This window comes from Alligator mississippiensis, chromosome 9 (assembly GCF_030867095.1).
Source record: "Alligator mississippiensis isolate rAllMis1 chromosome 9, rAllMis1, whole genome shotgun sequence".
In the NCBI taxonomy this organism is placed as follows: domain Eukaryota; kingdom Metazoa; phylum Chordata; order Crocodylia; family Alligatoridae; genus Alligator; species Alligator mississippiensis.
Window position 1 is genome coordinate 35,295,865 of NC_081832.1, and position 12,156 is coordinate 35,308,020.

Sequence of the window (12,156 nt, forward strand, 5' to 3'; positions counted from 1 at the left end):
CAGTGGGCAGGACTGTCACGCTGCCATGGCCTCCAAGGTGAGGCAGTCCCTGCCCACCTGGCAGCAGTGGGGGGCACAAAAGAGCCACATCTTGGCAGCCATGGCAGTGCGGTGCTCCCTCCCATACCAGGTTCTGCCCAGAGCTGGTCCTGCCTGGCTGCAGCCCCACACCCCGCTGTGGGCACAGAAATCTTAAGCACATGCCCCCCCACTCCGCAACATGTCCCCTGGGACTGCAGCTCTGTAATGCATCCCCTGGGCTCCCTCCCCTCCTCACCCGCATAGACTTGCCCAGAGGAAACTGCTCTCCACTGCTGCTTGGCCACCACACACACGGCACTCTCTCCCTCCCCTGCTCCCTGCAACCCCAAGTAGTTCCTTGCAGGCTGGAACTCTGCCATCCTGCAAGGTTTCCCATGGTTTTTCCCGTTACAAAGAGAAGACACGTGTTTTCCCCCATAAAAAGAGAAAATCTGGATCCTTGATTATCATGCATAGTTTGTCCTGTATACAAAGGTGCTTCTTAAAGGTAGTACCTGTACTAAAACTTGCACCAATTTGAAAAGAAAAATAAAATGCATCAGTTCATCTGTCAGTGTTTTAATTTTTTTCTCTTGTCTCCTTGTGCTCAGGGAGACCCGAGTCTGACAGTAGGGAGGAAGGGGCAAAGGACAAGGGGCTACCTAGCCACCGCCTAGATTTATTGTCCCTGCTGTAGGAGTGGGAAAGGGACAATTTCAAGGCAAATCCCCAACAATTAGATTCTATACCTGGAAAATTAAAACAAATTTATAACATTTCCATTTACAGAATCTAATTGTTGGAGGGGATTGTCTTATAATCAGAGTTATACCACATTTACTTGAATATGATGTCATAACCCAGTGAGTTTGGTGCCTCGGCACTATGGAATTTTCTTGACACACGAGAGCCTCTTGCAAAGCGAGGGTTTTTGCTGCATAAAGAACCCGCGTGCAGGAGAGAGTTCCCGCCACTTTGCAGCTGTCTTTGCAGGATGCATTTTCTCTTTGCAGCACAAAAATGCACGGTGCAAAGAGTTCCCGCCATTCGGATGCAAATTCATGCCCCGCAATTGGCTAGTGCTAAATTATTCACACGTGGCGGCCAGTAATTGGCTTGCTGGCCGTTTAAAAATTAGTGCGACTTCCGCCCAAGTCGAAGAGCTTTGAGCACGCTGCAGAGTGCCTCTTAGAGATCCGACTTGCGGCTAGCTGATCGATAGACTGATCACCTATCGATCCCTCTTCCCGTCGCCAAACGCAGTCCCAGACGTACCCTTTTCCCGCCGGCTTGAATTACGGACGAGTTTACTGGCATTGGCCTCGCCAGCTGGAGCAACTCACATTGTTGTCCAGACGACCGAACCGTTTCCGTCGCAGCCACCCACGACGTAAGTAAAGTTTTTTGCAACCATTAAGCTTTGTCAGCCTCTCTATTCACCAGCCCGCCCTGACAAACGGGTAAATTCTGAATCACCTCGAGTCGGTTCAGCCCGGCCGAGACATATGAAACATTCATTGATTTGCTTTTATTTAAGAGGCATACAAAAGACAACTAAACAAAGTCAATGAGAAATAAAGGCATCCTTATAATTAAAATAATGAAAGTCCTCCAACAGAAAAGCTGACAAAAATTTTATACATGTTACTACATAAATTAAAGAAGTTCTTACCCAATTCCCAGGTTTTCAAGATCAGATTTAGTGAGGGAAGGCAGCACTGACCCAGTGATTTGATTTTCTAAGGAGTTAAAGAACAATAATTATTTCTTGGCTTTTTGACAGGCATTTAAACTTTGAAAATATATTATAATTAGAACATTTAAGTGTTGCTCCTTTCAGCATTTAAATTAGCAACATAATCCCAATCTCCCAACAAGTCCAGATTCTACAAATGAGCCACAAAGTGAAATCTGAGATCATGATATTTGAAACTCAGGTGCCTCCACCTTCTTTAAACTCTCTCCTCTTGAGGAAAATATCATACTCAAATGCACTAAGATACACAGTCAGCCTCCAGTCAATCAAAGTCTCAACACAAAATTGCCAGGTGAGGTCCAAATGTAAGATTTTAGTGAAGCTATTTCCTAATCATAATCTAGACATTTTTCTAAATGACTATCATGTTTAATGCAATTTTATCATTTTTACATATTAAATATCCTAACAAATTTTATTTCAACAAAAATATTTTTCAAAATATCCCATACATATGCTTGATGTTTTAAATAAACCCGGATTTAAAACAAGATTCTTTTTAAAGATTATCTTGATTTTGTATCACGTTTGTGTAAACATATACAAATTGATTTGTTTACACACTCCAGCAAAATACTGTTGAACCGCAATTGGGCAAATGTTTAATCTAAAAAATTCTTATTGGAAAACCACAAAAAGCTGAAAATATTCTGCATTTTAGTATTTGAGCCCCAAGCAATCCTGTGGCATCCACATTTAGAAAAAAATTTCAGAATTGGTACAACCAACCGTGAGTTTTAGCCCAGAACAGATAAAAATTATAGCCGACCAGGGATTGATGAGGCTGAAATTGGTTGTTTATTCCCAGTTTCTTTTTCAAAGCTAATCTAGACCAAATAAAAGCTTGTTATTAATGAATTACACATCCCAAAGAGAGAGAATTACACATCATAAACAGAGAGAATTTCATTAGCTATACAGATGTACTAATTTATATGTAAAGTACAGATCCCTAAATGAAGGTCAGATTAGGATGGGATTAAGGGGCAAAACACTTCTTGGGCCACTCCAAACTTCCTGTCGATGCCACTGGGGGACTGTCCCAAAGAACTCTGACCATAAGAACTGGCTTTTGGTCTGGGATTATGGCTAGAAGTCCTGTTGGGGCCATTCCACAGCATACCTCTGTGGCACTCTCCTGGAGACTGCTGACCAGAGTCTTGCCCTGTCCAGAGCACAGTTTGTCCGTGTCAGGCTGCTAACTGTACTAACATTATGTACTAACCCCATGCCTACTGTACTAACTATAATGGCTTGAATAAGGAACTGGCTTTGGGGTTGAGATTATGATTGGAAATTCTTTTTGGGCTGCCCCACACTATGTCTCTGTGGCACTGGAGGACTCTCCTGGACATCTCTGGACAGGGTCTTGCCTGGCCCAAAGTGCAGTTTGTGCATGCCAGGCTGCCAACTGACAATCCCCCCATACCCACTGTACTAAGTATATGGGCTTAAATAAGGAACAAGTTTTGGCTGGGTTTATGGTTGGAAATCTTTTTTGGGCCACCCCATACCATGACTCTGTACCACCAGGGGACTCTCCTGAACATCTGTAGCCAGAGACTTGCCCAGCCCAAAGCACAGTTTGGCCATGGCAGCTGACAGCACCCCAGCCACTGTGCTAAATATATAGACCCAAATGAGGAATTGGATTTGGGGCTGGGATTATAGCTAGAAATCATTCTTGGGCCACCCCATGCCACCGAGGGGCTCTACTGGACATCTCTGACTGGAGTCTTGCCTAACCTAAAGCATGGTTCAGCTGTGCCAGGCTGCCAAATGAGGGCCTCCCCGTGCCCACCGTACTAAGCATATAGCCTTGAATAAGGAACTGGCATTTGGGCTGAGATTACAGATTGAAATGCTTTCCGGGCCACTTGACACCAAGCCTGTGTGTCACCAGGGAACTTCTCTGGACATTTCTGACCAGTGTCTTAACGCATTTATGCCGTGCCAAGGTGCCAACTGACAGCCCCCCAGTCACTGTTCTAAGTATAAAGGCTCGAACTAGGAACTGGGTTTGGGATGAGATTATGGCTGCAAATCCTCCCTGGGCCACCCTACACTATGCCTCTGTAGCACCAGAGGACACTCCCAGACATCTCTGACCATGGTCTTACCTGGCCCAAAGCATCGTTTGTTCGTGCCAGGCACCCATCTGACAGTCCCCCAGTGCCACAGAGGCATGGCATGGAGTGGTCCAGACAGGATTTTCAGACATAATCTGAGCCCAAGAATCAGTTCCTCATTTAAGCCATTCTACTTAGTACAGTGAGCATAGGGGGCTGTCAGTTAGCAGGCTGGCACAAAGAAACTGCGTTTTGGGCCAGGCAAGACCCTGGTCAGGTATGTGCAGGAGAGTTCCTTGGTGCCACAGACTCATGGTGTGTGGTGGCTCAAAATGGATTTCCAGCCATAATCCCAGTGCAAAAGCTAACTCCTTATTCATGTAGGTTGTAGCCACGTTGGTCTAAGGACATAGGCAGACAAGGTTCCTTGGGTGAATCTGATATCTTTTATTAGACCAACCCAAATAGTTGCAAAATAATTATTAAGCGAGCTTTCGGGTTCAAAAACCCTTCGTCAGGCTAAGGAAGTTTCAGCAGTTGGTGTGCGCTCTTCCTGGATGGAATGAAAAGTAAAGAAGCCAGCGGCTGGGCTGGTATGCATACAAGACAGGTAGTCAGTGAAAATGTAGATTGAAGAGTCAATGGGTGAGAGACAGGCGGGGGGAAATGAAAGTGGAGAGATACCTGAGGAGTCAGCTGTCAGGCAGGTTATAATGTGTCATAAATCCAATGTCTATGTTTAGTCCATGATTTTTAGTATCCAGGAAGTTGATGAAGTGGAGTTCATAGGCTGGTCTCTGGGAAGTGTTTTGTAAGTTTCCTTTGAGGATCAGGACTGAGAGATTGGAGAGAGAGTGGTTTTGTTGTGAGAAATGTGCCCCCCACAGGTAATTGGGTATTTCTGTCTTTGATAGATTTCCTGTGTGCATTCATTCTGGTGCGCAGTTGTTGTTTGGTCTCTCCTACGTATTTTCCATCAGGGCATTTGGTGCATTGGATGAGATATATTACATTTCTGGAGGTGCAGCTGTAAGATCTGGAAATACTGATGGCTCTGTTGTGGGGTGCAGTAATAGTGGAGGTGGTGGAGATGTGTTGGCAGGTTTTGCATTTCTTGTCATGGCATAGTCTGGATCCATTTGGTGTGTTCTGGGCTTGAGGAAGTTTGCTTCTGGTGATGAGGTTAGCGAGGTTCGGTGGCTAGGATGGGTGGCTAGGATGGGTGGCTCTAGGAAGGTCTTTTTAAGAATACGGTCTCTTTCTAGTATGGGTTGCAATTGTTTGAGGATTTTCCGTACAGTTTCAAGGGAGGGGTGATATGTCATAACCAGCACTGTGCCATTTGTCGGGGGTTTTCTTCTGTACTGCAGCTGTTCTTCATGTGGTATCCGGGTGGCTCTTTCAAATGTGCGATCTCTCTCTCTGGAGGAGTGTCCTTGTTGGGTGAAAGCCTTTTTAAGATTGGTGAGGTGGCAATCCCGGGTGTTCTCTTCAGTGCAAATGCGGTGGTATCTGAGGGCTTGGCTGTATATCACAGCTTTTTTGGTGTGTTTAGGGTGATTGCGGTTCTGTACAGATATGTATGTTGGTCTGTGGGTTTCTTATATAACGTGGTCTGTATTTTATCATTCTGGATACTGATCATCGTGTCTAAAAAGGAGATGCTGGTGCTGAAGTATTCTAGAGAAAGCTGGATGGAGGGATGGTGATTGTTGAATTTCTGATGGAACTCAATCAGAGATTGTAGGTTTTCGGTCCAAATGATGAAGATGTCATCGACATATCTTACGCATAGCAAGGGTTTAATGGTGCAGTTCTTGAGGAAGTCTTCTTCCAGATGGCTCATAAAAAGGTTGGCATACTGTGGGGCCATTTTAGTGCCCATAGCTGTTCCCATCATCTGGAGGAAGTGTTGATTATTAAAAGTGAAATTGTTGTGTGTGAGGATGAAGAGTATAAGGTCAATAATATCTTTGGGCCTGTATTCTGAGTTGTAATCTTGTTCCTGTAGATATGTAAGGCAGGCTGGGATGCCATCTTGGTGTGGGATGTTGGTATATAGGCTGGTAACGTCCATGGTGGCTAGGAGTGTGTTGCTGGGAAGGTGGTCTATGTTTTTAAGTTTCCGTAGAAAGTCTGTAGTGTCTTGTAGAAAATTTGCTCTGTGGGTGATGAGCGGTTTTAGGATTGATTCAACGAAACCTGATATTTCCTCAGTTAGGGTCCCATGGTTGGATATGATAGGTCTGCCAGGGTTCCCTTGTTTGTGGATTTTAGGGAGCATGTAAAAAGTCCCCAGGTTAGGTAGTGGGGGGGATCAAGGTCTGTAGTTTTTCTTGTAGTCTTGATGGAAATGATTTGATGGTATTGTTGAGATTTTTGGTGAAAAGGGGAGTAGGATCTTCTTGTAGTTCTTTGTAGTAGGTAGTGTCAGAGAGCTGTCTCTTGGCTTCCTTTATGTAGTTTTCACAGTTTAGGATGACTATGGCTCCTCCTTTATCTGCTGGTTTTTTATCTGCTTTACCTCCTTTATCTGCTATTTGGTGGTTAGATCGTAGCGATTCTATGGCCTTTTTCTCTGGTAGAGAGAGGTTGTTATGGTGGCATGTGTTGCTGATTATTTCATTGTTCATTCTTTCCCTGAAGCAGTCAATGTAGCAGTCAAGGTTAGGGTTTCATCCACTGTGAGGTGTCCAATCTGATTTTTTTTGCCAAACAATAACTGCGCACCAGAATGAATGCACACAGGAAATCTATCAAAGACAGAAATACTCAATTACCTGTGGGGGCGCATTTCTCACAAGAAAACCACTCTCTCTCCAATCTCTCAGTCCTGATCCTCAAAGGAAACTTACAAAACACTTCCCAGAGACCAGCCTATGAACTCCACTTCATCAACTTCCTGGATACTAAACAGCATGGACTAAATACAGACATTGGATTTATGACACATTATAACCTGCCTGACAGCTGACTCCTCAGGTCTCTCTCCACTTTCATTCCCCTTCCCCCACCCCGCCTGTCTCTCACCCATTGACTCTTCAATCTACATTTTCACTGACTACCTGTCTTGTATGCATACCAGCCCAGCTGCTGGCTTCTTTACTTTTCATTCCATCCAGGAAGAGCACACACCAACTGCTGAAACTTCCTTAGCCTGACGAAGGGTTTTTGAACCCAAAAGCTCGCTTAATAATTATTTTCCAACTATTTGGGTTGGTCTAATAAAAGCTATCAGATTCACCCAAGGAACCTTGTCTGCCTAATTCCTTATTTGAGCTCATATACTCAGTAGTGTTTGGGGGGAGGGGGAAAGCTCCTGTCAGATGGATGCCTGGCATGAACAAACCGCACTTTGGGCTGGGTAAGACCATGGTCAGAGATGTCTAGGAGTGTCCTCTGGTGCTACAGAGGCATAGTGTGGGGTGGCCCAAGGAGGATTTGCAGCCATAATCCCATCCCAAAACCAGTTCCTAGTTCGAGCCTTTATATTTAAAACAGTGACTGGGGGGCTGTCAGTTGGCACCTTGGCACGGCCCAAACGCACTTTGGGCCAGGCAAGAACCTGGCCAGAGATATTTAGAAGAGCCCCTTGGTGGTACAGAGGCATGGTGTGGAGTGGCCTAAAAAATATTTCCAACCATAAACCCAGCCAAAACCGGCTCCTTATTCAAGCCATTATACTTAGTACAGTGGGCATGGGGTGGCTGTCAGTTGGTAGCGTGGCATGCCTAGGTTTATAGCTGGAATGTCAGAAATGTCCAGGAAAGTCCCCCAGTGGCATAGAAGTATTTAATGGGGTGGCCCAAGAAGGATTTCTAGCCATAATCACAGCCCGAAAGCCAGTTCCTTATTCGGGTCCATATACTTAGCACAATGGCTGGGGTGCTGTCAGTTGGCAGCCTGGCACAGCCAAGCTGCATTTTGGGCCAGGCAAGATTCTAGTCAGAGATGTCCAGGAGAGTCCCCCGGTGCCACATATTCATGGCATCAGGTGGCCCAGAAACGATTTCAATATATAGTCTCAGCCCAAATGCCAGTTCCTTATTCAAGCATATGCTGGGTTTTTGGTTGTAGCTGTGGTGGTTTAAAGACATAGGCAAGAAAAGTTCTTTGAGTAGATGTGATACCTTTTATTAGACCCAGGGCCATCCCTGGAGGGTGCAAATCGGGGCATCCACCCCAGGACCCACGATTTGGGGGGCCCCGCAGACAGTGCTGTATAGGCCATGCTGTGGCTGCCACCTCTGTGCTCGGACCGCTCACCACCCCTCCACTGCACTCTGGCCGTTCATCACTCCCCGGCCCCGCATGGGCCGATATGTCCTAGGCCTCGCACACACTTAGGGGCGGCTCTGATTAGACCAACTGAGTAAACTACTCAGTTGCTCTAATAAAAAGGTACTACATCTACTCAAAGAACCTTGCCTGCCTTATTGAAGCGTATACACTTAGTACAGTAGGAATGGGGGGCTGTCAGTTGACAGCCTGGCACGGCCAAGCCATGCTTTGGGTCAGGCAAGACTCCAGTCAGAGATGTCCAAGAGAGTTCTTCGGTACCACAGAGGTACGCCAAGGGATGGCCCAAGAATGATATCTAGCTATAATCCCAGCCCAAAATCCAATTTCTTATTTGGGTCCATATATATAGCAGTGGCTGGGGTCCTGTTGGTTGGCAGTCTGGCATAGCCTAACCACGCTTTGGGCCAGGCAAGTCTCTGGCTACAGATGTCCAGGAGAGTCCCCTGGTGGTACAGAGTCACTGTGTGGGATGGCCCAAAAAGAATTTCCAACCATAAACCCAGCCAAAACTTGTTCCTTATTTGAGCCCATATACTTAGTACAGTGGGCATGGGGGGGACTGTCAGTTGGCAGCCTGGCATGCACAAACTGCACTTTGGGCTGGGCTGGGCAAGACCCTGTCCAGAGATGTTCAGGAGAGTCCTCCAGTGCCACAGAGACATAGTGTGGGGCAGCCCAAAAAGAATTTCCAATCATAATCTCAACCCCAAAGCCAGTTCCTTATTCAAGTCATTATACTTAGTACAGTAGGCATGGGGGGCTGCCAGTTAGCAGCCTGGCACAAACAAACTGCTCTAGCCAGGGCAAGACTGGTCATGCATGTCCAGAAGAGCCTCTTGGTGCCACAGAGGTATGCTGTGGGATGACTCAAACAGGACTTCTAGCCATAATCCCAGCCCAAAAAACAGTTCCTTATTTCGAGCCCTTATACTTTAGTACAGTTGTCAGGGGGGGCTGTCAATTGGCAGCTTGGCATGGTCAAACTGTGCTATGGCTGAGCAGGACTGTGGTCAGAATTCTTTGGGACAGTCCCCCAGTGGCATCAACAGGAAGTTTGGGGTGGCCCAAGAAGTATTTTGCCCCTTAATCCTATCCTAATCTGACCTTCATTTAGAGCTCTGTACTTGATGTGGGATATTATTTTACAAATTAATTAGTACATATACATAACTAATGAAATTCTCTCTCTTTAGGATGTGCAATTCATTAATAACAAGCTTTTATTGGGTCTAGATTAGCTTTGAAAAAGGAACTGGGAACAAGGAACTGGGAATAAGCAATCAAATTCATCCTCATAGGGACTGAAGTCAATGGTATAAACGCCTGATATGAACCGGAAGTACACACCATGAACACTACAAGCTTAGTTCAAATTATGTAAAATTATGGAGCAGGGGCAAGAAGTGGAAGCCAGAGGAGTGAATGGGGAGCTCAGAGACCCTGGCTCCAGCAGCAACCAATGCAAGGGTGGGGAGTAGCAGCTGGGTGGCTCAAGGGCTACAAATTAACCCTCTCTCAAGGCTGTATGCAGCACAAGAGCCACCTGTTGGACTGGTAGAGGAGAGAAACTTTCTCCTATCAAAATGAAGTGAAAAACAAACATATCAACTTTCCATCAAACCATCGAAACATATTGACCATCTACCTATATAGCATATTACTTGTGGTGCAAGCAATTTGAAGGAGAGAAGATAATAGTCCTGTAGACCTGGAATACCTATCATACAGGATACCTATCCTGACTACCCAGGTGCAGATACTCTTTTTCCACACTAAGAGTAGCTTCAAATTTCTCTTTGAAAAAAGCGGTAGTTAAAGGTAATGTTCACATTTAGAAATGTCAGGCTTCAGCTCCAACATCCTAAGGAAAAGGTGCATGGGTGTGGAGTTCACATCTCAACCCCATTACATCAAGACATCTATACAACACAGCCTCAAGGTACATGTACAAAACTTTCTTCTCAACTAACAAGGTTTTATAAATCCAAGTTAAAATTGCTCAGAAACTGAAAGAGCCACCAATAAAATCCCAATATTGCTCCACTATTGCCATGGCACAAAATATGGGCTAACCCAGCTAGTCTATAAACTCTACAAAGCCTGCAAGGCCTCCAGGGTAGGGTATCCATTTGGCAGGGATAAAGGATCCTTCTGCCATTTCCCTGTTACAGGTTTTTAAATTTGATTTCTGGAATTTAAGCATTTTAAGGAACAGCCACAGACCCTCTGTAGGAGAGGAGGGTGACTTCAGGATGGATACTGGGGAAGAGGGGGACAGATCACCCCTACATGCTAGGCAGGGACACAAGGGTGGCCCTGGGGTGGGGTTTTTAAGTGTTCGGCTGTGGCTTGCAGACTTGTTGCTTCTTATGGGTTTTGTCACGTTCTGTAAGCCACCCTAAGCCTTTCCAGACAGGGTGGGATACAAACCTAAACAACAGCAGCAGCAACAACTTCACGCCCATGTACACACACGCCAGGAAACAGCAAGGCGCAGAGGAGTCAGCAGACGGACGCGCGGGGGCAGCTGACGAGCCTCACACAAACAAACCTCCTACTCCAGGAACAGGCACAGAAGTGGCCAGGCGCTTCCTGCCACGCAAAGCGGCCGGCCTATTCCCGGCAGCGCCCTCAGGCTGAGCGCTCACAGCCCGGCAGGGGCGCGGCAACGCCTGCCCGGCGCACGCGGGTCCCAGCCCTCAGTCCCGCCGGCCTGAAGCCGCTGTAGCTCAGACGCACCCCGGGAGGCGATGCCGGCGCAAGCGGCGGGTCTTGGGGCCCAAGCTGAAGCGCCAGCGGTCTCCTGCCCCCACCCTGCAAAGACCACGGGCGGCCGCAGGACTCTGCAGGCCCCCTCCCCGCCCAGCTGCGGGAAGCGCGCGGCGCCCAGCACCTCGGAAGCGGCGCAGCAGGTCGGGGTCGCGGAAGCCGCTGCGGCTGAGGAAGTCGCAAACACGTTCGGGGTCCCAGTCGCGCGGCTGGAGCTCGGCGCAAGCCGGGGCTCGCCTGGCTGAGACTCGCTTCTCCGGGGTGCACAGCCCTTCGGGGAGGCCGGAGATCCGAGCCCGCTTAGGGGCCTGCACGTCCTCCGCCACCTCCCGGCCCTGCATTGTCGCCGCCTGCGCCAGCCCAGCGGCGCGCACCTCTCTGCACGGCGCCGGCGCCAGTGAACAGCTCGTGGGGGGCGGGGACCCAGGATAAATGGCGTCGTGTGACGCAGGAGAGTAGGCAGTTGCTGCGCCTCCCTCCCTCTGCAGTGCCGCTATGACCTCCCTGACATTGCACAGACTGTACGAGACGACTGTAGCCCTGGCTCGGGCTTCCCGTCTTCCTGAAACCACCCTGGAAGCCACACAGACCCTCCCCCTCGCAGATTGCCACTATCACCTAATGGCGTTATTGTCCCTTACAAAGAGTAGCACCCAAGTAGATACCTCCCCACCTGAACAGCAGCTCCTCTGCTGATGCTCTCACTGATTCCTCCAAAGAAACACTGTATCCTTAGAAAATAAGTCACAAAACAAGAATGACAAGGCCATAAGGGAAATACAGAGTACCCAAGCGAGGGACTAACATAAGAGGGATTGGGGTGAGGAGAGGAATACAACTAGGCTACCTAAGTACAATGTTAGTCATCTAAGCCTGGGGTCAGTGTGAGAGAAGGGGAGGGAGATGGTCAGGACGCTGAGAGAGAGAAGAAGATAGCTACAAACAAATGTACAAAGGTCAGCAATGATGGAGGGGGTGGGTTGAACAAAGAAGTCACTCAAGCCAGCCAGCCCTATCGCAGAAGTCCTTGCCAGGTGGAGTGGAGTAGTCCGTGGTTGAGAATAGCTCTCAAAGTCCATTACATGCAGAGGGGAGTTCAGACCCCTCTGGGTCCGGTCCGGTGGCAGTTGGTCTGGTGGGGTTGATGAACTGGCACTGGCCCATGATGTGTTCGACGTAGGTGTTGTGGGACCAGCGGATGGTGTCAGACACCATGAGGCACCGCATCAGCTTGGTGTA

The 12,156-nt window shown here is 47.6% G+C and overlaps 1 protein-coding gene across 2 annotated transcripts in view; it reads right to left on the reverse strand.

Annotated features, from left to right (window-relative positions):
- Positions 1-11,322, reverse strand: part of SAMHD1 (SAM and HD domain containing deoxynucleoside triphosphate triphosphohydrolase 1) — a 103,377-nt gene extending 92,055 nt beyond the window's left edge. The window contains exons 1-2 of one of the 2 annotated variants that reach the window (XM_059733282.1): positions 11,042-11,322; positions 1,694-1,760 (exon numbers count right to left, since the gene is read on the reverse strand). In XM_059733282.1, the coding sequence (XP_059589265.1) occupies positions 1,694-1,760; positions 11,042-11,258 (284 nt within the window). In that variant the 5' untranslated portion in view covers positions 11,259-11,322. The remainder of the gene's footprint in view (positions 1-1,693; positions 1,761-11,041) is intronic. The other variant, XM_059733281.1, reaches the window with a different exon arrangement.
- Positions 11,323-12,156: the final 834 nt, after the last annotated feature.